This window comes from Hemicordylus capensis, chromosome 10, assembly GCF_027244095.1.
Source record: "Hemicordylus capensis ecotype Gifberg chromosome 10, rHemCap1.1.pri, whole genome shotgun sequence".
In the NCBI taxonomy this organism is placed as follows: Eukaryota; Metazoa; Chordata; class Lepidosauria; order Squamata; family Cordylidae; genus Hemicordylus; species Hemicordylus capensis.
Genome location: NC_069666.1, coordinates 25314811 through 25341684, shown reverse-complemented (window position 1 = coordinate 25341684; position 26874 = coordinate 25314811). Strand labels below are relative to the sequence as shown.

Sequence of the window (26874 nt, the reverse complement as noted above, 5' to 3'; positions counted from 1 at the left end):
GGGGGATATCTTACAATGCTCACATATGTCTTCCATTCAAATGCCAACTAGGGTGCATCCTGCTTAGCAAAGGGGACAATTCATGCTTGCTACCATAAGACCAGCTCTCTTCCATTGAACTGCAATGTGGTTCAGTGTGGATGGAGGCAAAGGGGTGCCTTTGCATGGCTTCGGCTAGTGCGCCAGCTGCTTCCCTTTCTCAAGAGGGCAGATCTGGCCACCGTTATCCACACCGTAGTCATGTCATGGCTGGATTACTATAACACGCTGTACATGGGCTGCCCTTGAAGAATATTTAGAAACTGCAGTTAGTGCAAAATGCGGCAGCTAGGATTTTATCAGGAGCTGCCTGCTGGGATCACATCACACTCATTTTGAAAGAGCTGCACTGGCTGCCAATTTGTTTCCGGGTCCAATTCAAGGTGTTGTTTTTGACCTTTAAAGCCCTTAATGGTTTGGGCCTGGGATACCTGAGGGACCGCCTGCTCCCAAGGGTTGCTGCCCACTTGACGAGGTCATCTAGGGTGGGGCTCTGCTTTGGGTGCCGACAATAAGGGCAGCTCAGTTCTTGTCCACACGTGACAGGGCCTTCTCGGCTGGTGTAGGAGGTCACCCAAGCTTGGGATTACATCCCCCCCACATGCTCCAAAAGGCAGGAAGTAGTCATACTTGAAGATCCTTAACCCAGTGCATGTGGGCGGATCTCCCCAGTTCTACTTCCTGCCTTTGCTCCAGAAGGCTTGCATTACAGCTCGCTGGCTTTGGCCTAGTTAACTAGGCCTCTTCTTTTCTTCTGCTTATATTCCTATTATTTTTGACTGTTTCCACTCTATTCTTCACCTGGTATTCTACTACTATTAGTTTTCTCTAGTTACTAAAGAAAAATAATAATAATAATAATTTTAAATTAAAAAATAAATAAAATTATTTCATGTCTTTTCTTCTACTGTCCGTTCTGTTATTCGTTACCTCTCCTCACCTCTTGCCGACCTTTTGGCCGATGTCCGCTAAGAAGACCTTCGGACTCCTGGCCATTAGGGAGAGATCCGCCCATCAGCGCCTGTTCCCACCAAAAACTCGGGACTGCACAAATCCTGTAAGGAAAATGGCGGATGTATCAGATGACCTCGCTGGCACCTGTAGGACACAGCGGTCCTCTCTGTCGCCAGATACCGGTGAGGAGACTGGGCGCAATCCATGCCACCAGCAATCCACTGTAGCAGGACGCAGGTGGCGGCACCAGAATCGGAGGCTTTCCTACAAGGAGGCCCCATTGGTGGCCAGATACCGGTGAGGAGACTGGGCGCAATCCATGCCACCAGCAATCCACTGTAGCAGGACGCAGGTGGCGGCACCAGAATCGGAGGCTTCCTGACAAGGAGGCCCCGTTGGTGGCCAGATACCGGTGAGGAGACTGGGCGCAATTCATGCCACCAGCAATCCACCGTAGCAGGACACAAGTGGTGGCACCAGAATCGGAGGCTTCCCTACAAGGAGGCCCCGTTGGTGAGAGAGCTTTCGCCCGGAAGCGCCAGCAAGGTAAGCCTGTGATGTTTGGCCTCCCCCCCCCACCCCGCAACTCCTTTCCCTAGCAGTTGGGCGTGCAGGAGGAGGACTGCCTCAGCGAGTATTGGGGCCGCGCCGAAAGGAACGTCAGCAGGAGTGGCCGCCCCAGAGCCTGTCGGAATCAGATGGGGAAGACGTGCAGGATGATGAGGCAGGCGGTGCTGAGCCCGTGGACGGGGCGTCGGAGCACCCAGAAGGCCATGAACAGCTCCCCTCGGTAAGATCGGGACTTGCTCATGGGGGGAGGAGGTGAGTGCAGATGCCCCCTATGTGGCCCCTCCCTCAGGGCCTACTCCTACAGGGAATGTGGGGGTTCCCCCTGATGCTGCCACTGTAAAGGGCTGGATTCAGGAGGCCGTTCAGGTCTCACTGGCAGCAGCGCTTAAAGCGCGGAAGCCTGCAAGGCATTGCAAGGCAGGCTGTGATCCATGTGTCGCCCTCAGACTCTCAGGAGGAGATGGTGCCCACTAAGCAGCCCAGGGTGGCTATACGCCAGGACTCTGTGCCCTTGTGTAGGGGGAGGCCTTCAGACGAGTCAGGAGAGGACTCCCCAGATTTATTGTGACCCAGGGTCAGGGAGTCGGAGACATTGCTGGGCAACCCAGACAAGGGGCCCTCCTCCTCGGAAGAGGGGGAGATGATTGAGGACTCTGCAGCAAACTTACACAGTCAGAGGCTCTCTCTTATGATGGATTTTCAGCCACTAATTAACCAGGCTATTGCTGCACTTGATCTGTAGCCAGTTACAGAGGAACAGATCTCTCCTGTGTCCAAGGGCTCCTTGGTGCTGCCTAAGGCTAAGGTACCGCAGATTAAATCAGTGATACCTGAGGGCTTTACTAAGACCATCAAGGAGGAATGGGCAGCTATTGCGACTCCCAAAGTGTATGTTGGCATTGGCTAGCAAATTGTACAACTTTGAGGAGGAGACTCTGGACTTGCTGAGGGTGCCACTTACGGTTGCTCACTTCGGGGCCCTACTTAGTAGCACAGTGGTACCCAAGGATGGGGACTCCTCTTCTAAGGAGCCAGGAAACAGAAAAGCAGAATCAGCACTGCGCAGGGCCCACGAGGCTTGAGCAGTGGCCATCAGAGCTGACACCACTGCGTCCTTGGTGTCTAGAGCATCAGTCTTGTGGATTGGCGAGTTACCCAATGACCCTCCCACTGATCAATCTAAGATGTGGCGTAAGCTACTTCGTCTGCAGAGGGCGGCTGCCTTTTCAGCGATGCTACTCTGGACAGTGTTCAGTTCTCGGCACGTGCGGTCAGTGCAGGTGTCCTGGTAAGACGCAACATATGGCTAAAATTTTGGAAGTTGATAATACGTCTAGGGCTAAATTAGCTGCTGTTCCCTATGCTGGGGGGGGAAGCTAATTGGGGATGAGGCCCTGAAAGAGGTCCTCATTGAAACTAAGGATAACCGCAGGGCTCTGCCATCAGCCCCTAGGAAGAAGGACAAGAGTTTTAATCATAGACCGATGCAAAACTTCAGGGCGTTTAGACCTCAGTTTGTCAGAGGGAGCCTTTTAGGCCTTTTTGATCGCAGTGGAACAGATCCAGAGGCCAAGGCAGGCAAGGGTTCACTCAGCAGAACCATCAGTCTTTCGGAAACCAGCAGCGGGGCCCCAAGCAGCAGTCCTGACTCCCACTCAGGCAAAGTGGGGGTCCGCCATTTGGCCCGTTTGGAAAGAATCCATCGACAGGTGGGTTCTTTCCATTATCCTACACGGGTACAAAGTGGAGCTGGCCAGCCCCCCAGGAAACAGATTCCTCCTTACCCCTAGATCCGGGAAACCGGAAAAGCACAAGGGGTTGTCCATGGCCATTCAGTATCTGGTGGCTATGGGGGCCATAGAGGAGATCCCACCTCTTCAGAGAGGCAAGGGCATCTATTCTGTGATTTTTACGGTGCCAAAAAAGGACGGATCAGCCAGGGCAGTTCTCAACCTACGCCCAGTCAACCGCTTTGTGATAAAAAGGAGGTTCAGGATGGAAACCCTTTGTACCATCTCAGAGGCATTGCAGATGGGGGACTACATGGCTTCAATAGATCTCCAGGAGGCCTTTTTACACATCCCCATTCATCCACTCAGTCGACATATACTCCGCTTCTGCTACATGGGGAAGCATTATCAGTACAGAGCCCTTCCTTTTGGTCTCTCATCAGCCACCCGAGTTTTTACAAAGGTTCTAGTCTGCTAGTGGCCACTTTATGCACTAAGGGGGTCCATCTGTATTGTTACCTCAACAACTTGCTCAAGAAGGGGCAGTTCAGTCGGCTCTGTCCAGAACAATGTCTGTGTTACGTGCCCATGGGCTTCTGATAAATGTGGACAAGAGTCACCTGATGCCCACACACAGCCTTCGTCATTTGGGCATGGTAATGGACGCCTCAGTATGCAAACTGTTTCTGCCACAGGATCGGATGGAGGTCTTATCGTCACTGGCTCGTGTGATTGCTTCGAGACTGTGGGCCAGCCTTCTCAATCTAGCAAGGTTGTTGGGTCTCATGGTGGCAGCTATGGATTCGGTGCCTTGGCGAAGGTTTTCATCTACGCCAGTTACAGTGGGCTTTCTTCCCTTACCAGCACAGGATTGCCCTCAAACGTGACAAGAACATTCCTCTCTAGGTGTCTCTTCGCGAGTCGATTCGTTGGACGGCCCAGGGAACCTAGACAAGGGCAAGCTGTTCATAGAACCCGAGAGAGTGATGGTCATGATGGATGCCAGCCTATCGGGCTGGGGGGCTCACTGTTGGAACAGTTCTGCCCAGGGGCTTTGGTCGGTGGAGGAGTCGCTCCATAGCATAAACTGGCTCGAGCTGCGGGCTGTCTTTCTGGCCATAAGAGCCTTCATGCCCTTGGTGAAGGGAAGGAACATCTTAATGTGTACAGAACAACTTAATATCCATTCTGGGCCAGCATGTAAACGGGATTTCCATTGTTCGGGCAGATTGGCTAGACGTCAGGAGACCCAGCCGGCAGAATGGGGCCTGCACCCTCAAGTATTTAGGTGGTTGACAGAGCAGCTGGGGTGTCCCCAGATAGACTTGTTTGCATATCCTCAGAATGCCAAGATTCAGAGGTTTTACTCACGTTTCCCGATGTTGGGGGCAGAAGAGACGGATGCGCTATCGGTGCCATGGCCTCCGTGTCTGCTGTATGCATTTCCTCCAGTGCCGCTGCTCTCCCGTTGCCTCAGGCAGCTGCGGGGTCCCCGGGCATCCCTGATATTGATTGCATCCTTTTGGCCCAGAGGGCCTTGGTTTTCCGAGATCGTCGACTTGACCGTAGGTCATCCACTCAGTTTGCCAGACCATCCAGTTCCGCTGTGTCAAGGTCCGATTTACCATCCTTGCATCTGGAAAGTGTTCAACCAACAAGATTTACCAATCGACTTGGCGTAGTTTTCTGCGCTGGACAGCAAAGCGCTCCCTTCAGCTAGACAAATGCAGGTCGAGGGGATTACTAGGTTTTCTTCAGGATGGCCTTGCACTTGGTCTGAAACCCAACACGCTTAAACACCAGGCGGCGTGCTTGATCCAGATGTTGTTTCCTCATCAGCGTTTGTTCAGGCGTGGCACCCTCTTCTACGCAAGTTCTTGAGGGGGGCAGCTTTGTTGTCTCCTCTGGTCTGCCATCGTTTTCCATCATGGGATTTGCATATTGTGTTGTGGGGTCTGCAGTTTCCGCCATTTGAACCACTTTGATCTGTATCATTGCAGATTCTGTCCTGGAAGGTGGCCTTTTTAATAGCTGTAACATCGGCCAGGAGGGTTTCTGAATCGCAGGCTCTGTCAGTTCAGAGTAATTTGTGTATTTTCTCTAAGGACTCTGTGAGACTTATCCCGGATCCTTCGTTTATCCCTAAGGTAAAGTCTCAGTTTAATCGTGAGGCGGTCATTTAATTACCTTCTTTTTGTCCGGATGCTCATCACCCTGCAGAGAAGGAGTGGAACCGGACGCTGGCTTTTCGTAAGTCAGATGCTCTTTTTGTGGCCTTTAAGGCTTCTAAGATGGGATGCAAGGTCTCTTCAGCCATTATTGCTCGATGGGTCCATTCACGCATTACGATGTTGTATGAAGCCCAGAAACTTCGGTGCCTGGCCAGATTACGGCACACTCAACTACATCGGCAGCCACTTCCGCTGTGTTATCTTCACCGGCGTCCCATGAAGAGATTTGCAAGGCGGCTACTTGGTCGTCGCCTTTTACATTTTCAAGGCGTTACAAGTTGGATGAACATGAAGCTGCCAGAGCGGCATTTGGTCAGAGGGTCCTGCAACAGGTCCTTCCGGGTCAGTAGCTCCAGCTTGGGTATTTTCTCTCCCGTGGTTGGTGCTGTGGTATGTCCCAAGCTTGGGTGACCTCCTACACCAGCCGAGAAAGGTACATTGGTACTCACCGTGAAGGTGTCTTCTGGCTGGTGTAGAAGAGGTCACCCAAGGCCCGCCCGGGTTGTGTTAGGCTGGAGCTGATGATCTGGTTGTAGGGGGGCAGTTTTTTTCTGTCTTTCTCTGCATTATTGTGTGTATATTGTTGTATATTCTCTGTTGTGTTCTGTGGTTTTCATTCCGTAGCTTGAGCTCTTGTAAGCACTGAGGAGATCCGCCCACATGCACTGGGTTAAGGATCTTCAAGTATGACTACTTCCTGCCTTTTGGAGCATGTGGGGGGGATGTAATCCCAAGCTTGGGTGACCTCTTCTACACCAGCCAGAAGACACCTTCACGGTGAGTACCAATGTACCTTTCCCTGTTGCTGCCCCCAGACCCTGGAATGCTCTCCTGGTGACCATCCGCTCCTCAGCCTCCATCAGAGTTTTTGAAAAGCATGTTAAATCTTGACCTGTTACCCAGGCTTTTATATGACCCTATTTGATTGATTGATTGATTGATATACTGCCCTTCCAAAATGGCTCAGGCAACTATTGCTGCTGCTTTGTATCTTTTATGGTTATATTGTGTTTGTTTTTAAATCTTTTAATCAGATCTGTATTTTAATATTCTTGCTGATATTTTAATTGTATAATTTTTGTAGTCTTTTTTAAACTTTTGTGTGAACCGCCTTGAGATTGTTTTAGTGAATGGTGGTATAGAAATTTAGCAGTTTAACAATAAAATGGAGACTCTTGTTCCTAGCCAGGTCCACTATGTGATTGCAGTTAAAGTTGCAATCCTATACACACTTACCTAGGAGGGAGCTTCATTGAACAGAGTGGGACTTACTTCACAGTAAACACGAATAAGATTATGCTAGCCGGGTCCAGCCATAAGCATAACCTTGTATAGGTGATGATCAACACCACACATTCTGTTTCTAAGACGTAGTATATATTTTGTGTTGCAGGAGAAAAATATTTGATTATGTTGCTCAGCTCTCAAGAATTAATATTTTCTTCTTCTTTAAATGTAGGTTTATTGGCATTCTAGTGCACACATTCTTGGAGAAGCCATGGAAAACTTTTATGGAGGATGCTTGTGTTATGGACCTCCCATTGAGAATGGGTTTTATTATGACATGTGTATGGAAAACAGGTACAGTTTTGCCAGCATATGTTAATATTTCACAGTTACATAGCTACTTTACATTTAAAACCCAATTAATTATAAAATGTTTTAATGTGTTCTGAAATGTATGTTAAAAAGTTTAGTTGTTCAGCACAGTGTAGAGTACATTGGGGTAATGCTTGCATTCTGCAAAGGAGACCTTATTTCTCCAGTGTCAGTTCAAAGGCAAAACAATGGTGGTTCTTGACAAAAGAGCTGTTGGCTGTAGAATTTCATACCCAGAAGATGGTAAAACTCATTGCAGTACAGTACTTTTTTTCTTGTGGGTTAAAGAACAAAATAGCAAGAATAAGCAAGAATGTGGTTACCTTGTCCTTAAAAAACAACAACAACAAAAAAACAGGCTCATATTCAAACTGACACTGTCCTGGTGCTATGAGTGGGGTGTTTGTGTGTTTCCTATTATGATATCAGTATGCAAAAGTCAAGATTGTGTGTGTTCTTTAAATTTATTAGCTGGCCCTTCTTCCCTAAATTGTGTTATAAAAGAAAAAACTGCATATGATTTCCCATTTTTTGTTTGAGATTATCAAATGTTAATTCTACATTCTTCTACTTGATTTATTATTATTGGCCCTTGTTTTGCCAAGAGGTGTATCTAGTACAGAATTCCCAACACTGGAGAACATATGTAAAAATATCATAAAGGAGAAGCAACCTTTTGAAAGACTAGAAATCCGCAAAGAAATCCTTCTGGATATGTTTAAGGTAAACAAATAACACAAATTATTGTTTGGATTAACTAATAATGGAAATGATCTCACACACATTCTGAAGTTCGAAATCTGAAGATTAGAACTGCCTCATGTTTTCCATTTTTATAATGGCTACATTCTCTGGCTCAAAATCCTTTCCAAATTCTGCCTTTTATACCCTAAAATTACTCCTAAAGTAGCCAATCAAGAGGGCAAATTTTGTATTCTTGGTTTCTTTTTCCTGAGTTAACCTTTTCACTTCAGATTGCCATTTTAATCTTAATCCTTCTGATCATGTGAAGGATTAAGATTAAAATGGCAATCTGAAGTGAAAAGGTTAACTCAGGAAAAAGAAACCAAGAATACAAAATTTGCCCTCTTGATTGGCTACTTTAGGAGTAATTTTAGGGTATAAAAGGCAGAATTTGGAAAGGATTTTGAGCCAGAGTTGGAGAGGGGGACAGTGGGTGGAGTGTCATGGGACTCTGAGAGATCCTGTGGGCTTTTTGGTGGAGCCACCCAAGGATAAAGGCTTCTGTGTGGTGGCAGTGGTAAAGTCTCAAAGGGGGAGAAGCAAGAGGTTGGTTGGTTTGTCCTGCCTCTCCTTAGCACAGCTGGTTACTTCAAGACCATGACACGCTGCATTCCTGATCATTGAAACCATGGTTTGGTGGAGGATCAGGAACATAACGTGTACTTTCCTGCTCCTTCCTGATCCATGTTGCATGTGGCTTAATGGATGGCATCTTGGTTTAATCAAACCATAGTTAATTACTGTGGCCGAACTGACAGCTATGGTTCGAGTGGGACCTGCAGATCATGGTTTGGAGGTCTTGCTCAAACTATAGCTGCTGATTTGGTTGAAATGGTGAACTATGGTTTGATTAAATAAGGAAGCAGTTTATTAAGCTGCACACAAAAGGAGAGGAGAACCCATAGCTTATTTCTGATTGGGACTATGGTGTCTGACTGCAGCAGATATGAGAAATCTCAAGATCTTATACAAAAAATGCAAGTGCTTTACTTATCCACTCTCTAACATTCTCGGTCTATTGGCTTGAAATCCTGTATATAGCCAGCCATTCTCATTTCTAGCTTCCTCTGCATGTTTCATCACTCACTTTTCTGGTAGGAATGCCAAACTTTCTGAGTGAATTACTCAAGGCAGCTTAAGAGGTTTCTCATAGTACAATTAAATTAGACCTTTTTAAATTAAAATGGGAACAACTCTATAGCTCTTGAAAGGCAAGGTCTAATCTCCTCTTCTCCCCCTTGTCCCTACCATGTTTTTCCTTCTGCACAGTATAATAAGTTTAAATGTCGAATCCTTAATGAGAAGGTTGACACAGCAACAACAACAGTGTACAGGTAAATTTCAGCACAAGTTTGTCTCCTGTTGTAAAATAACTGCTATGTATTGATAACTGAGAATAAGTTGCATGTACAGTAATTCTAAATTTTGGGAGAATTATATGCTGAAACAGAATTTAGGGGGACATGATGCTCTTTATGATTACTGTATTGGTTGTGTCGTCATTTTAATAGTGTGTATAATTTATTTTTTATCATATATTTATATTGCCTGATGTGTACATCTCTAGGCAGATTACAAAATTTAAAATGATATTTAAAAGTCAACAAGATTAAAATATACAAGACACAATAAAAACAATAGTATAAAACAGTTATTAAAACAATTACAGTTACTAAAATGAATTCTAATTAAAAGCTTGCAAGAACAGGAGAGTCTTGAGGGTCTTCCTGAAAACAAACAGAGAAGGAGATGCTCTTATTTCAGCAGTGAGCATATTCCAAAGCCCTGGGGCAGCCACAGAGAAAATCTGATCCCGAGTCTCCACCAAACGAGCTGGTGGCATCTGTAACTGGACCTCTCCAGAAGATTGTAACATGCAGCAAGGCTTATGACAAAGGAGGCGCTCTCTTAAATAGCCTGGACCCAAGCCATTAAGGGCTTTATAGATAACTAGCAATTTTCAGCCCGTTATATTAACGGGCGCTAGTAGACCACCCCTGCCCCCCCGAGTGCGGCCGCCAGCGGGCCCAGTCCTTCCCAGTCTGCCCCGCCACCTTCGGCCTCCCCTTTCTGGCTTCCCCCGCCGCCTCGGCCGTACCTATAGCTCCGCCGCCGCCTCGCCCGTACTCCCTTGGCGGTGGCCACCACCATCGGGAGCCAGTTGGCCCGCCGCGGCCGCTGCTGCCTCACACGCACTTGTGCCATCGGGGCCAGTCACCCGCTGCGGCCATCGCCGCCTCACCCGCATTCTCGCCGTGGCGGCCGCCGCCGCCATCGGGGCCAGTCACTCCGCCGCAGCCACCGAAACCTCTGGCCGAGGCCGCGGCTCCGCCGCCTCGCCAGCACTCTTTTCCTGTTGGCGGCGGCCGCTTCTCCTAGGCCGCCGCTTCCCCTGTTCCAACATGGCCGCCCGTGTCTGGGTGGCCATGTCTTTTTGGGCCAATCTGGGCATGCGCTCCGCGCATGCCCAGATCGGCCCAAAAAGACATGGGCAGCACGGCCGCACGCCGAAGGCTTTTATGGTATAGGATAACCAGCATTTTGTATTTCACCTGGAAACATATTGGCAGCCAGTGCAGTTCTTTCAAAACCGGTATTATGTGGTTCCTTTGTGTTGTCCCAGAGACCAATCTGGCTGCTGCATTCTGTACCAGTTGTAGTTTCCAGACTACATACTGTTCAAAGGCAGCCCCATGTAGAGTGCATTACAGTAATCAAGCCTGGAGGTTACCAGCATATGTACCACTGTTTTAAGGTCATTTACCTCTAGAAATGGGCGTAGCTGATGTAATAGCTGAAGCTGATAAAAAGTGCTCCTGGCCACTGCCTCAACCTGAGAAACCAGGGAGAGTTTTGGGTCCAGGAGCACTCCCAAGCTACATACCTGATATTTCAGGGGGAGTGTAACCCCTTCCACAACAGGCAGATCTAAACCATCTCTTGGGTCATGACCCCCAACAATCAGTACCTGTGTCTTAATTGGATTCAACTTCAATTTGTTATCCCTCATCCAGCCCATTACTGCCTCCAGGTAAGCATTTAGGGAAGGAATGCCATTTCTTGTTGAGGTCAACATGGATAAGTAGATCTGGGTGTCATCAGCATATTGATAACACCCTGCACCAAACCAGATTTTTCCCAGTGGTTTCATGTAGATGTTAAAGAGCATGGGAGAAACTATGGAATCTTGTGGAACTCCACACTTTATTTCTTGCTTTGCAGAACAACAGTCTCCAAGCGACAATCTGGAATCTACCAGAGAAGTAGGAGCAGAACCACTGTAACACAGTGCCATCAGTGTAACATGAAACTCTATAGAGTGAACTTAAGCAAAAGGCAGATCATGGCCCTAAGGAGCTTACAAACTAAATTCTAATTTGGGAGTTTCACTTTAGATGCTCTGTGAAAATTAAGGAAACCTGTTTGTTTATATTTAAAGATTTATATCCTGCCTTCTGATCTAAAAGATCCCGAAGGCAGCCTACAAAAGAACAAGCAATACAATACAAAGCAATGTTGGAGGGTGGGACACCTAAGAGAACCACTGGGAGAATGTGATGTTAAAGTCTCTCATGTGTTTGCTGCTACTGCAATTGGGTTCTATGGTGAATTCAGGGAAATTAGACCTTGTGCCGGAAGCCTTGCTCTGGATCACGGCTGGCTATACATTTGGAATTCCATACATTTGGAACTCCTAAACCAGAGTTTAGCATCTAAATTGAGCCATCTGCTTCATTTTGGCTGCAAGAACCGCAGTTAAAGAAGTTCAAAATAAAACGCAACTAGATTTGTTACACAAAGTTCCATGTGTGCCATCTTTTGATTGGGTTCTCAGGCCAAGGTTGGATGGTGCAACGTCAGGGACGTTGCAGCAGATTCCTGCACTGAGCTGGGAGCTGAAGACCTTCAAGATCCCTTCCAACTCTAAAATGCTATGGTTAACCTGAATTATTGGCCACCATATTATTCTCATATATAATTAATTTCTAATTATATCCAATAATCTTCTGATAGGTGTGGTCCATTAATTGATTTATGCAGAGGCCCTCATGTGAGGCATACTGGAAAAATCAAGGCCTTAAAGATTTTAAAGGTAAGGGACTCATTATTATTAGCATTTTCAAGGGTAGAGGTACATCTTGATTACATTTAGAGGTCCTAAAATTATGCAAAACGGAATTCAGTTTTGTGTGATGACATCTTATGCGCCACTCCCCCTCTGAAGTATTTTGCATTGCTGGTACTGTAAATGCCTTTTTCTAATTTTAGCCACATATCTTTTTTTAAATGCAGCATTTAATTTAGTGAGTGGTTGGCAGCTCTATCCTATGAATGTGTGCTCAGAAGTAAGTCTCGCCGGCTGGCAAGGTATCCTGATTCACAAAGTGCTGGTGTGATAGTATTGCATTCCAGGCTATGTTGCGTTCCTCTTCCTTTGGCAGCTGCCAGCCAGTTATTTTGTATAACAAAATACAAAGATCTACAAATTGAAATTGAAAGGCTGTGGCAGAAAAAGACCAAAATAATCCCAGTGGTCATTGGTGCCCTGGGTGCAGTTCCAAAAGACTTTGAAGAGCACCTCAACACCATAGGGGCCACAGAAATCACCATCAGCCAATTACAAAAAGCAACTTTACTGGGAACAGCCTATATTCTCCCTCAGAAGAGGATGGCATCCGAAAGGCATGATGGGTTGCTACGACCTCCTGCTCCGAGACAGGGCCAATCAGAGAGCTTTTCCTCCTGTAGCAGGAGGGAGGGGCAATCCCCTCAGGCTCCAGTCTTCGCCCTGTCTCGCTCCGGCAGGGTCGTATTTAGTGCTCTGGCTAGTCCTTTTTACTCTTTCTCTCTCCTCCTGGGTGCCTTTCGATCAGGAGGGCTATTTACTAAGCTTTTACTAAACCTTGCTCAACCTACTGAGCTGAACCAGTCAGAGGGTTTCACATTTCCTAGGCTTGGTATCTCCTCCTGGGCTGTCCCAGTCAGGAGGCTTTTCTCACTAGCGCTACCCGCTTGCGGCTCTTCTCCCGCAGCGGCTGGGGATCCAGGGCGGCAATGGCGTCCGATCTCGCGCAGCCTGAGAGGGGGGTTTCTCCCTCCCTCGCAGAGGACTCCGTGGCCACGGCAGTCTGCCGGGATGAGTGGGCGGCGGCTACAGCTCCCGCGCCCGTCTCTCACCCGCAGAAAAGAAAAAAGATCAAGAAGGCGGTGAAGGGCAAACGGCCAGCGACGCCTCGAGCGGCCAAGGGCAGCAATCCTAAGCTACCCACGCCGCTCGGATCGGAGGAGGCACCGTGCGCTTCTGACACGCAAGTCTTGTCTGCTACCACCCCTCCACCCTGTCCTCCCATTGCGGGGCCATCATTTGTGGGGCCTTCCTGCCCCTCGGGTGCGGAACCTCCCGCCAAGCGGTCGCATTCCTCGGCGGCCGTCTCTGATGCCGCGGAAGCGCCCGAGGAGGACATACCTCCCAGTTTCGCCACTTTGCTGAGGAGGGTGGTTTCAGAAGAGTTTGGGAGGCTGCTTCCCGCCCTGGCGGGGCAGCTTCCCGCGCAGCCCGCTGCGGCTGCCATTTTGAATGGGCGGGAAAGCGGAACGGCTGCCGCGCCTGCCATTTTGAACACCCAGGGGATCGATTTGCCCGGTCCTTCCCACGTGGCAGCTGCCTCCTATGAGTTGGGTCCCCCGACTTTGAGCCCATGTCCACCGCGTGGCGCTTTACCCCAGGCTCCCCAACTGGTGTCTCGGGGCCATCAACCCTCAATTCCTCCCTCGGGGGGGGGGTTCCGTCAGAGGGCTCGGACTCCGATAGGGAGGAGGGCGAGCTGTCTGGTAATGAAGAGGAGCCTGCTCCCACCCCGCGTGCTCCATACCGCCTGTTCTCCACCTCTGACTTTCCAGTGCTCTTGCATAAGGCCCGCAAAACCTTGAAATTGGGGGGTGTGGTGTCTCCGCCGCAGGATGCCCCCGAGGGGGACCCTGCTGTTCTACCGTCTCTGCAGACTCCCGAGGTGGTGGTGCCCTGCCCCCAACTCTTTTTGGACTTGATTCACTCAGAATGGGATCATCCCACTGAATGTAAGGCGCCCCCCCCCCGGGGTTAAGCGCCTTTACACGACCACTAAGGTTGTGATGGATACACTTCAAGTTCCCCCGGTGGATGCTGAAGTATCAGCTCTAGTTACTGGCGCTGTATTGCCAAGGGATGGGGACGAAGTTTTGCGCAATCATGACGATAAGAAGTGTGACGCTGCCCTGCGCAGGTCCCATGAGGCTTCCGCTTTGTCCATGGCAAATTCCATCTTTGCACGGGCCTCAGTGCTGTGGATTAAGGAACTCCTGCCACTGGTGCCCCCTGAGCTGTTGGCCCTAAGGCAGGGCCTCAATAAGCTGTATAAGGCCTCGGCCTTCATGGCTGACAGTTCTCTAGATGCCGCACAGCTCTCAGCTAGAGCAATGGCTTCAGATGTGACGGTTAGGCGCCACTTGTGGCTTAAGCATTGGCGGGTTGATCAGAAATCCAGATCTAATCTGGCCACGTCAGCGTTTAAGGGGGGCAAACTGTTTGGGGAGATTCTGGACCCTGTGTTGGTCGAGGGCAGGGATAAGAAAAAGGCAATGCCCTCATCGGGGCAGCGTCAGGAACGTAAACATTTCTCTTCCGCTCCTTCCTTCTACAGGGGTTTCTGGTCTTCCTTTCGGCCCCGCCAGGACAGACAGGACAAGTTCTCCTCCTGGAGAAAGTCACAAGGTTCCTTTCGGGACACTGCAAGGTCGCGTCAGCCCGCTCAGAATCAGAGACCTGGATTCAAGCGCCCTGCGGCACAATGACGATTGCCAGGACTCTCAGGTGGGAGGCAGACTTCAGTTTTTCACCCAGACCTGGGCAATGACTTGCTCGGATGCCTGGGTGTTACAGACTGTGGCCCAGGGCTGCAGCCTGGACTTCCTCTGCCAGCCCCTCGACCGCTTTCTGGTGTCCCCGCGCTCCAGCAAGCAGAGCAAGCACGCGCTGATGCTCTCCGCTATACGCCATCTGTCAGATATCAAGGCAATAGAACCGGTTCCTCCACAGGAGGTTGGGTGTGGCGTTTACGCCATTCTTTTTCTGGTGCCAAAAAGGAATGGAGAGTGGAGAGCCATACTCGACCTGAAGTACGTGAACCGGTTCCTTCGCACGAGGCGTTTCCAGATGGAAACCCTTCGCTCCATCCTGCTAGCGCTCCAAGGGGGCGACTTCCTGTCCTCAGTGGACCTAAAGGAGGCTTACCTCCACGTCCCCATTCACCCTCAGGACAGGAGGTTTCTCCGGTTTACGTATGCAGGAGCACACTTCCAATACCGGGCCCTCCCCTTCGGCATCTCGACTGCGCCACGCGTGTTCACCAAGATCATGGTGGCACTCGTGGCGCACTTGAGGGTCAAGGGGGTTCACTTATATCCCTACCTGGACGATCTGTTGATCAGATCCCCATCTTACCAGAAGGCATTGAGGGACGTGGAAGAGACCTTAGTGGTCCTTCAGACACACGGGTTCCTCGTGAACCGTCGGAAAAGTTCCCTTTCCCCCCGAAACCAAATCCTGCACCTCGGGGCCGACATAGACTCCGTAAAGGGCACGGCATGCCTGTCCCTGGAGAGACGTCAAAGGTTGTCTGCGTTGTGTCAGAAAGTCCGCTCTCGCAGCCAGCTGGATGTGCTATCCCTAAGCCAGTTGCAGAGGATGATGGTCTCGACAATAGGCATAGTCCCCTGGGCCCGCCTCCATTCACGCCCGCTCCAATGGTTGCTCCTACCACTTCAGGATCTAGTGTCCTCTCAGTCCCGGCTGAGGGTTCATCTAACCCCTCGGGTCAGGAAATCAATGGACTGGTGGCTGTCGCCGGCCCTTGCCAAGGGTGTAGCCTTCCTGCCGGTGCACCGCATTCTGGTAACAACAGACGCCAGCCTCCGGGGTGGGGAGGTCATTGCCTAGGCCAGGTGACACAGGGCCTGTGGTCTCCGTCCGATCGGATACAGTCTATAAACTGGCTGGAACTCCTGGCCATTCGGTACGCCTTGCTCCATTTTCTCCCCCTGGTTCGCGGTTCCCACGTGCTAGTGAGAACCGACAACGAAACGGCCAAAGCTCATGTCAACAGGCAGGGGGGAACGCGGGCATGGCCGCTGATGCACGAAGCCTCGCGGCTTCTGCACTGGGCAGAAAAGAATCTAAAGTCCTTAGAGGCAGCACATGTCAGCGGAGCGTCCAACACGGTGGCGGACTGGCTCAGCCAAACTCAACTGGACCAGGCAGAGTGGGTCCTGGACGACCAGGTGTTCCGCTCCATCACGGAGACATTCGGGACTCCCCTGGTGGATCTGTTCGCCACACCAGGAAACACCAAGGCGCTCAGGTTCTTTTCCAGATATCCAGCGCCAGGGGCCGAGGGAACGGATGCTCTACTGACTCCGTGGCCAACCGGCCTGCTTTACGCGTTTCCGCCGCCAGCCATACTCCCACAAACAGTCAGGCTGGTCCGACAACATCGGGCGGAAGTAGTCTTAGTAGCCCCGCGGTGGCCACGTCGCCCATGGTTTTCAGACCTGGTCTCCCTGTCGCTGGTTCCCCCGATGCCCCTGGGTTGTCATCCACAGCTGTTACGCCAGGGGCCGCTGTTCCATCCAGATCCTCGGTGGCTGAACCTCCACGCATGGAGATTGAGCTGGGCACGCTAGTGGCCTGCGGGTATTCTCCGGCCGTCCAGGAGACTATTCTTGCCTCCAAACGCCCTTCTACTCTAAGGGTGTACCAGTCCACCTGGAGGGCGTTTTCTGCTTGGTGTGCTTCTGTGGGGTCCAGCTCCAGGTCCGCCTCAGTCGGCCAAGTTCTGGGGTTCCTCCAGGCCGGCCTGGACAAAGGGCTTATGCCGGCCACTCTCAAGCGGCAGATGTTCTCCATCTCCAGTACCCTCCAGGTGCCGGGAGCGCCTCCCTTATCGGCGCACCCCCATATCAAGAGGTTCCTCAAGGGGGCGGCGGTTCTCAGGCCCCCCCCCATCCATCGTTTTCCCACCTGGGACCTCAATCTGGTCCTCCGGGCTCTGGTCAAGCCCCCCTTTGAGCCTTTGCGCTCCGTTCCCTTGCGACTGCTCGCCCTCAAGGTTATTTTCCTGGTAGCCATCACCTCCGCCCGGCGGGTGTCGGATCTAGGGGCACTATCGGCCAGAAAGGAGCTATGCTTAGTATACTCCGATTATGTGGTGCTGCGCACTGACCCCACCTACCTTCCAAAGGTCAATTCCATTTTCCATAGCTCCCAGGAACTGGTCTTACCTTCCTTCTGCCCCAAACCTTCGACCCCTAAAGAAAAGGAATGGCATACGCTCGACGTCAGGAGAGCGCTCAGAATTTACCTGCGCCGTACCAAGGTTTTTCGGGTCTCCGAATCCCTATTTGTCTCATTCAGGGACTGTTCCCTGGGAAAAAAGGTGTCATCCTCCACGCTGGCGCGCTGGATCTGCCAGTGTATCCGCTTGGCTTACGCGTCAGCCAAGGTGGCGGAGCCGGATGGCATTACCGCCCATTCCACACGTAGTGCTGCATCCTCTGCAGCCCTGGCGACCATGGCCCCCCTGGCTGACATCTGCAGAGCGGCCACGTCGGCTTCCCTTTCCACTTTCACAAAATTTTATAAGATCCATGACTGGGCCTCTGCCGATGCCTCTTTCGGCAGACGGGTTCTCCAACGGGTGGTTCCAACCTAGCCCCATACTCACGGTTCCCTCCCTCTGTCTCTAGCAGCTATGGTATGTCCCATCATGCCTTTCGGATGCCATCCTCTTCTGAGGGAGAATGAATCGTTGGCACTCACCTGAATGGTTATTCTCCTCAGAAGTATGGATGGCATCCGACCCGCCCGACCGTTCGTGTCTGCTTCTGTTTGCTTTCCATCTTATCCACCTCTCTGTTCCCTATATAGGTGTGGGGAGGCTCTATTCCTTTGCGTTGTCTGTCTCATTCCCATGGGTGGGGTTTTTCCGCAAAGAGATTTCTCAGCTCCTTTTTCTTCTAAAGTTCTCCAGTTACTTGTTGTTCCATCCTGTTTGGTTTTTCCTTTGATACTGTTTTCTCTAGCCGGAGCATCGGAGAGCTAGCAATAGACTGAAGCCTGAGGGGATTGCCCCTCCCTCCTGCTCCAGGAGGAAAAGCTCTCTGATTGGCCCTGTCTCGGAGCAGGAGGTCGTAGCAACCCATCATGCCTTTCGGATGCCATCCATACTTCTGAGGAGAATGACCATTCAGGTGAGTGCCAACGATTCATTCTGTGATGATATCTGTAACAGCAACAACATTGACCATAAAATTCAGCCATCCCAGGTCCTTGGGAAGGACTCGATGTCTGTATAAAACAAACCAGTCAATAACACCTGTCTGACTGTGTAAATAAATAATAATAATGGGCCTTGCTCCCAAGTAAGTATGCAGACAGGATTAAAAGATTTGTTAAGCATTGATGAGCAATTTGAAACAATTCTGTTGCTATGCAGTATTCAAAAAAATCAGAAGGTGTAATCATCCTTTCTTTGAATGATGCTCAGATTAGTACATTTGTAATGTTTTCAACATCAGAACTCCTCCACGTATTGGGAGGGAAAGGCCAACATGGAAACTCTGCAGAGAATTTATGGAATCTCGTTCCCCGAAAATAAAATGATGAAAGAATGGGAGAAGTTCCAGGAGGAAGCCAAAAACCGGGATCACAGAAAAATTGGCAAGGTAGGAGGTTGTATGTGTTCTTTGGGTTAATAAATTACCTGGTTAAAGTTTACAGTGAAGAATGGTTGCTGTATTTCCAGTGAAAGAGGGAGACTCCGGTGACTAGAATTTGGAGCTGAACAAATTCCACGGATGTGTGCGCAGTGACACAGACCTGAAGAATCAGATTTAGAGGCCATCTGTCTTGGCATTCTGTTTTCCACAGTGGACAACCTGATGCCTCTGGGAAGCCTATAATCAGCGCATGAAGGCAGTAGCCCTCCTATGTTGTTTCTTGCCCCCAGCAGTTCACGCTCAGTGGCATCCTGCCTTTGAACATGGAGGTTCCCTGTAGTTGTTTTGGCTAAAAGCCATTGATAGATCTAGAGGTCAGGGAGCTGTGTGTGCTCCCAATTTTTGGTTGTGTGGAAACAAGGTAAGAGGAAAACGTGGGTGGGTGATTGTGTGGAAGCCAAGTAGGAGGAAAAGCTACCCAGGTTTTCCTCCTATCTTGTTTCCAAGCAATCATTTCTACCCAGGTTATCTACATACCTTGCTTCCACACAACCAAAAATGGGGAGCACACACAGCTCCCAAACGTGGGTAGAACACAGTTTTTGATTGTGTGAATGACCTCCTGTCCTTCATGGATCTGCCTGTGCCCCTTTTCAAAGCCACCTGAGGTAGTGGCCATCACTATGAGTCAGCAAATGCCTGAATTTAATTGTGTGTTGTGTGTTGAAGATGGAAGTGTGGTGGCTGGACCTGAGGGACAGGGCCTTCTCCATTGTGGCACCAAAACTGGAATACTGTCCCAAGGGAGTTTTACTTGGCTCCATTTCTGTTTACCTTTCAGCAGGGAGTGAGAACACACTTTGTTTCAGTGAGTTTTTAAGATGAATTTCGGAGGTTCTTATAATTTTAAAGACAATACTCTGTCATTGGTATTTGGATTTTAATTTTGTGGGATTTTGTTGCTGCTGTAATTGTGAAAATTCAAGTTTGTATTATTGTAGTAATTTATCCCTTTTGTATTGTTAGCTGCTTTAAATTTTCTTTTTAAAGAGATTACAAAGCAAAGTCAAAACGCTCTTGAATCGGAGACATTGTAAAATAATAATTTCTGATAATTTTTCTCCTTTTACTTCCTGATATTTGTTTGTATTAATACAGGAACAAGAACTCTTCTTCTTTCATGATCTGAGTCCTGGTAGTTGCTTCTTTCTCCCCAGAGGTGCTTTTCTTTATAATACACTTATGGATTTCATCAAAGTAAGTGAATATGTGAAGCATTAATAACTGGAAAACATACAGCACTTAATATTTGTTTTCCTTATTTGAAATTGTGTTTACTTATGGTGAAAATTATGACCTTGAAATGTTCTCAACACTCAACTGCTCAGTAGGGATGTGCATGAACCTGTTCGGACAATCTGTTTACGGGCCTTCGAACATTGGCCGGTTTGAACGTTCGGTGGGGGAGGGTGCAATTACCCTTTCCCCTGCTTTCCCCCTGTCATCGCTGGAGTCCTGTAAAATCTTTCGGGGCAGCAGTGTACCTCCCTGCCACCCCTTCCCTTTTTCGGCCGGAAGTACTGGGTGTGTGTGCATATGCCAGGTGCGCGCACATGTCGCGATAGCATGTGAGCCCATCTGATGCCTGCATGTGCAACATATGCATGCACCTGGCATGAGCGTGTGTGCCCGGTACTTTGGCCAAAGAGGGGAAAGGGTGGCAGGGAGGTACACTGCTGCCCTGAAAGATTTTACAGAACTCCAGCACCAGCGGGAGAAAAGCAGGGGTGGGTGAGTAAGTGCCCCCTCCCCGCCTGTTTCCATGCACATCCCTTCTAAGGGTTGCATGAACAATGAAGGGATGGCTCTAATCGGACCTCGGACCTCTTTCAGATGGTCTTGCACTGGCGTAGTGAGTTCTTTCAAGGATGTTTGTCAGTCACTTATTAAAGTGTTGGGTTTACTTGTGCAGGAGGAATATCATCGGCGTGATTTTACTGAAGTGGTATCTCCGAATATCTACAACAGTAAACTCTGGGAAGCATCAGGCCATTGGCAACACTACAGCGAAAACATGTTCTCTTTTGAGGCCGAGAAGGAAATGTTTGCACTTAAGCCGATGAACTGCCCTGGACACTGGTTTGTAGGTTTTTGTTCTCCCCTGCCCCTCAACTTATTCCCAATTACTTTTGATTTTAGGACTGGGTGCTAGTTTGGATTCAGTCAATATAATAATTTACATAGAGAAGCCACACTCCCCAACCACTAACCATAACTAAGGATTCTTTAAATATTGGTTTGGAAACTGGCTTTAAAATCTAGTTTCTGAATTGAGACTTGGGAGTGCCCTTAACCAGTAGTTAACAGTGATCGGATTTAATGCAGAAGCACAGTTACAGGAGGTGGGGGAACTTGCCTGTGAAAGAAGAGGGACAGAAGTCAGGGTGATCCTACCATGAGGCAGGGTGGCTGCCTTGGGCAGAGGATTATCCGTGCCATGAAGGGCAGAAGAAAGCGGAGTATATTGACTTTATTTTTATTTATTTTGAAACCTCCGCATCTCCCTTAAGTGTAAAAAGACCTGCAGAGCAGCTAACAACATCAGAACACTGCCATGCACTGTAATACAATGGGAACTCAGAAAGCAACAAAGGCAAGTCAGAGATGAAATCCAGGGGAAGAAAGCAGTGGGTGAGGGGGGAGCATTTTGATCCTTTACCTTCCCCTGTATGGCATTCTCCCTCAGACGAGGATTGTATCCGAGGAACATGGGTTGTCGCCACCTACTGCTCCGAGACAGGGCCAATCAGAAAAGATCTTGATAGCAGGAGGGAGGGACAACCCCCTCGCCTCTTCAGTCTTAGCCCTGTCTCGCTCCAAGCAGGTGCTCTCCTTTTGCTTCGCTCCAGTTTTCACCTCTTCGTATTTTCTACTGCCTTCTGTTAGCTAGCAGTTTGGGGCATAAAGAGGGAAAAGACCTGTCCTAGCGCTCCGCTCGCGATCTCTCCTGCATTCGCGGCGGTGAGTTTTTAACCATGGAGGTTTCTGGCTCGCGCTGTGAGAGGGAGGCCTCTCCCTCCCTCTCTGAGGACTCCATCGCCCCGGCGGTGTGCCATGCTGAGTGGGCTGCGGCTACCTCACCCGCGCCCGTGACTCAGCGCCCCCAGCCGAAGAAGCCCAAAAAGCTCTCTAAGGAGAAGAAGGCGGCAGCGCGCACGGCCAAGCGCGTCGCACCTCAATCGCCTGCGGGCGTTGGTCGAGGGCATGGGGTGTCTGGCGGGGGGACCCAGTACCTCCCACCGCTATTGGAAAGCGGCTCGGGGACTCAGGCGGAGGATCAGCCGGGCGGAGGAATCCCGTCCCCTCCGACAGTTATGGACTGTGGCGCAGTGCCCCGGCCCCATTCGGAACAGCAAGGCTCCCAGGTAGGGACTTCACGCTTGAGAGAGCCTGCCGCCAAGCGCGCCTGTCCCTCTCCTCCCTCTCTAGAATGGAGGTCTCCTGGTGCGCCTGAGGAGGAGATTTCTCCAAGTTTAGCTGCCCTCCTCGGGCGGGTAGTCACGGAGGAGTTTGGCAAACTTGTCCCTGATCTCGCCCGGCAAATTCCCGTCTCCACCACTCCGGCATCCATTTTGAATCCCCAGGCGGCAGGAACAGTTGATGCGGCCGCCATTTCAGGGGAACAGGCGGGAAACCCTCTCATTTTGCCGCCTCAGCCGTGAGCTCCTGGGTCTTTGCGGGCACCTTTGGGACCGCCTACCCTGTCGCCCTGTGCTCCTTCTCACCCTTCTGGGCAAGGGGCTACTTCAGCAGCACCCGTCTTATTTCCAGAGGAAGAAGGGGAACAGCCTTCTGAGGACTCTGATTCAGGCAAGGAGGAGGGGGAGCTGTCTGGAGATGAAGGAGAGTTTTTGCCGCCTTCCCAGGCCCCCTATTGTTTGTTTAGTCAAACTGATTTCCCAGTTCTCCTTCATAAGGCCCGGAAGTCCCTCCGCTTGGAGGGGTTTGTTTCTCCACCACAGGAGGTGCCAGAAGGGGATCCAGCTGTGTTACCTTCGCTGAAGGCCCCGGAAGTGGCTGTCCCTTGTCCCCAGATATTTCTAGACATTATTCGAAGTGAATGGGACCGGCCCTTAGAAAGCAAGGGTCCTCCACCCAGGGTTAGGCGACTTTACACTATTCCCAAACCAGTTATGGATATGTTACAGGTCCCTCCGGTGGACAAGGAGGTCGCTGCTCTCGTAACTGGGGCAGTCCTTCCAAAGGACGGGGATGAGGTTCTTCGTAATGTGGAGCACAAGAAGTGTGATGCTGCATTACGCAGATCACATGAAGCCTCGGCCCTCGCTGTCAGGGCTTCGGTGGCCAATTCCATTCTCGGCTGGTGTAGGAGGTCACCCAAGCTTGGCATTACATCCCCCCCACATGCTCCAAAAGGCAGGAAGTAGTCATACTTGAAGATCCTTAACCCAGTGCATGTGGGCGGATCTCCTCAGTTCTACTTCCTGCCTTTGCTCCAGAAGGCTCGCATTATAGCTCGCAGGCTTTGGCCTAGTTAACTAGGCCTCTTCTTTTCTTCTGCTTATATTCCTATTGTTTTTGACTATTTCCAATCTATTCTTCACCAGGTATTCTACTACTATTAGTTCTCTCTAGTTACTAAAGAAAATAATAATAATAATAATTTTAAATTTTAAAAAAAAAAATCATATCTGTTCTTCTACTGTCCTTTCTGTTATTCGTTACCTCTCCTCACCTCTTGCCGACCTTTTGGCCGATGTCCGCTAAAAAGACCTTCGGACTCCTGGCTATTAGGGAGAGATCCGCCCATCAGCGCCTGTTCCCGCCAAAAACTCGGGACTGCGCAAATCCTGTAAGGAAAATGGCAGATGTATCAGATGACCTTGCTGGCGCCTGTAGGCCACAGCGGTCCTCTCTGTTGCCAGATACCGGTGAGGAGACTGGGCGCAATTCATGCCACCAGCAATCCACCGAAGCAGGACGCAGGTGGCGGCACCAGAATCGGAGGCTTTCCTACAAGGAGGCCCCATTGGTGGCCAGATACCGGTGAGGAGACTGGGCGCAATCCATGCCACCACCAATCCACCGAAGCAGGACGCAGGTGGCGGCACCAGAATCGGAGGCTTCCTGACAAGGAGGCCCCGTTGGTGGCCAGATACCGGTGAGGAGACTGGGCGCAATTCATGCCACCAGCAATCCACCGTAGCAGGACACAAGTGGTGGCACCAGAATCGGAGGCTTCCCTACAAGGAGGCCCCGTTGGTGAGAGAGCTTTCGCCCGGCAGCGCGAGCAAGGTAAGCCTGTGATGTTTGGCCTCGCCCCCCCCCCCCAACTCCTTTCCCTAGCAGTTGGGCGTGCAGGAGGAGGACTGCCTCAGCGAGTATTGGGGCCACGCTGAAAGGAACGTCAGCAGGAGTGGCCGCCCCAGAGCCTGTCGGAATCAGACGGGGAAGACGTGCAGGATGATGAGGCAGGCGGTGCTGAGCCCGTGGATGGGGCGTCGGAGCACCCAGAAGGCCATGAACAGCTCCCCCCGGTAAGATCGGGACTTGCTCGGGGGGGGGAGGTGAGTGCAGATGCCCCCTATGTGGCCCCTCCCTCAGGGCCTACTCCTACAGGGAATGTGGGGGTTCCCCCTGATGCTGCCACTGCAAAGGGCTGGATTCAGGAGGCCGTTCAGGTCTCACTGGCAGCGGCGCTTAAAGCGCGGAAGCCTGCAAGGCATTGCAAGGCAGGCTGTGATCCATGTGTCGCCCTCAGACTCTCAGGAGGAGATGGTGCCCGCTAAGCAGCCCAGGGTGGCTATACGCCAGGACTCTGTGCCCTTGCGTAGAGGGAGGTCTTCAGATGAGTCTGGAGAGGACTCCCCAGATCTATTGTGACCCAGGGTCAGTGGGTCAGAGACATTGCTGGGCAACCCAGACAAGGGGCCCTCCTCCTCGGAAGAGGGGGAGATGATTGAGGACTCTGCAGCAAACTTACACAGTCAGAGGCTCTCTCTTATGGTGGATTTTCAGCCACTAATTAACCAGGCTATTGCTGCACTTGATCTGTAGCCAGTTACAGAGGAACAGATCTCTCCTGTGTCCAAGGGCTCCTTGGTGCTGCCTAAGGCTAAGGTACCGCAGATTAAATCAGTGATACCTGAGGGCTTTACTAAGACCATCAAGGAGGAATGGGCAGCTATTGCGACTCCCAAAGTGTATGTTGACATTGGCTAGCAAATTGTACAACTTTGAGGAGGAGACTCTGGACTTGCTGAAGGTGCCACTTACGGTTGCTCACTTCGGGGCCCTACTTAGTAGCACAGTGGTACCCAAGGATGGGGACTCCTCTTCTAAGGAGCCAGAAAACAGAAAAGCAGAATCTGCACTGCGCAGGGCCCACGAGGCTTGAGCAGTGGCCATCAGAGCTGACACCACTGTGTCCTTGGTGTCTAGAGCATCAGTCTTGTGGGTTGGCGAGTTACCCAATGACCCTCCCACTAATCAGTCTAAGATGTGGCATAAGCTACTTCGTCTGCAGAGGGCGGCTGCCTTTTCAGCGGATGCTACTCTGGACAGTGTTCAGTTCTCGGCACGTGCGGTCAGTGCAGGTGTCCTGGCAAGACGCAACATATGGCTAAAATTTTGGAAGTTGATAATACGTCTAGGGCTAAATTAGCTGCTGTTCCCTATGCTGGGGGGAAAGCTAATTGGGAATGAGGCCCTGAAAGAGGTCCTCATTGAAACTAAGGATAACCGCAGCGCTCTGCCATCAGCTCCTAGGAAGAAGGACAAGAGTTTTAATCATAGACCGATGCAAACCTTCAGGGCGTTTAGACCTCAGTTTGTCAGAGGGAGCCTTTTAGGCCTTTTTGATCGCAGTGGAACAGATCCAGAGGCCAAGGCAGGCAAGGGTGCACTCAGCAGAACCATCAGTCTCTCGGAAACCAGCAGCGGGGCCCCCAGGCAGCAGTTCTGACTCCCACTCAGGCAAAGTGGGGGTCTGCCATTTGGACTGTTTTGGAAAGAATCCATCGACAGGTGGGTTCTTTCCATTATCCTACACGGGTACGAAGTGGAGCTGGCCAGCCCCCCAGGAAACAGATTCCTCCTTACCCCTAGATCTGGGAAACCGGAAAAGCACAAGGGGTTGTCCATGGCCATTCAGTATCTGGTGGCTATAGGGGCCATAGAGGAGGTCCCACCTCTTCAGAGAGGCAAGGGCATCTATTCTGTGATTTTACGGTGCCAAAAAAGGACGGATCGGCCAGGGCAGTTCTCAACCTACGCCCAGTCAACCGTTTTGTGATAAAAAGGAGGTTCAGGATGGAAACCCTTTGTACCATCTCAGAGGCATTGCAGATGGGGGACTACATGACTTCAATAGATCTCCAGGAGGCATATTTACACATCCCCATTCATCCACGCAGTCGACATATACTCCACTTCTGCTACATGGGGAGGCATTATCAGTACAGAGCCCTTCCTTTTGGTCTCTCATCAGCCACCCAAGTTTTTATGAAGGTTCTAGTCTGCTAGTGGCCACTTTATGCACTGAGGGGGTCCACCTGTATTGTTACCTCGACAACTTGCTCAAGAAGGGGCAGTTCAGTCGGCTCTGTCCAGAACAATGTCTGTGTTACGTGCGCATGGGCTTCTGATAAATGTGGGCAAGAGTCACCTGATGCCCACACAGAGCCTTCGTCATTTGGGCATGGTAATGGACACCTCAGTAGGCAAACTGTTTCTGCCACAGGATCGGATGGAGGTCTTAACGTCACTGGCTCGTGTGATTGCTTCGAGACTGTGGGCCAGCCTTCTCAATCTAGCAAGTTTGTTGGGTCTCATGGTGGCGGCTATGGACTTGGTGCCTTGGGCGAGGTTTTCATCTACGCCAGTTACAGTGGGGTTTCCTCCTTTACCAGCACAGGATTGCCCTCAAACGTGACAAGAACATTCCTCTCTAGGTGTCTCTTCGCGAGTCGATTCGTTGGACGGCCCGGGGAACCTAGACAAGGGCAAGCTGTTCATAGAACCCGAGAGAGTGATGGTCACGACGGACACCAGTCTATCGGGCTGGGGGGCTCACTGCTGGAACAGTTCTGCCCAGGGGCTTTGGTCGGTGGAAGAGTTGCTCCATAGCATAAACTGGCTCGAGCTGTGGGCTGTCTTTCTGGCCCTAAGAGCCTTCACGCCCTTGGTGAAGGGAAGGAATATCTTAATGTGTACAGAACAACTTAATATCCATT

The 26874-nt window shown here is 50.5% G+C and overlaps 1 protein-coding gene across 10 annotated transcripts in view; it reads left to right on the top strand.

Moving 5' to 3' along the window:
• TARS3 (threonyl-tRNA synthetase 3) overlaps positions 1-26874 on the top strand; it is a 46480-nt gene that overhangs the window by 4952 nt on the left and 14654 nt on the right. For 3 of the 10 annotated variants that reach the window (XR_008311389.1, XM_053271927.1, XM_053271930.1), the window contains exons 5-13: positions 1013-1175; positions 1593-1783; positions 6984-7105; positions 7729-7846; positions 9137-9201; positions 11882-11960; positions 18479-18625; positions 19778-19876; positions 20592-20758. Coding sequence is in view for 9 of the 10 variants with exons in the window: in XM_053271927.1 (XP_053127902.1) it covers positions 1013-1175; positions 1593-1783; positions 6984-7105; positions 7729-7846; positions 9137-9201; positions 11882-11960; positions 18479-18625; positions 19778-19876; positions 20592-20758 (1151 nt within the window). In the remaining variant the exon portion in view is untranslated. Of the gene's footprint in view, positions 1-1012; positions 1176-1592; positions 1784-6983; positions 7106-7728; positions 7847-9136; positions 9202-11881; positions 11961-18478; positions 18626-19777; positions 19877-20591; positions 20759-26874 lie in introns of those variants that run through there. The other 7 variants (XM_053271928.1, XM_053271929.1, XM_053271936.1 and 4 more) reach the window with 7 other exon arrangements.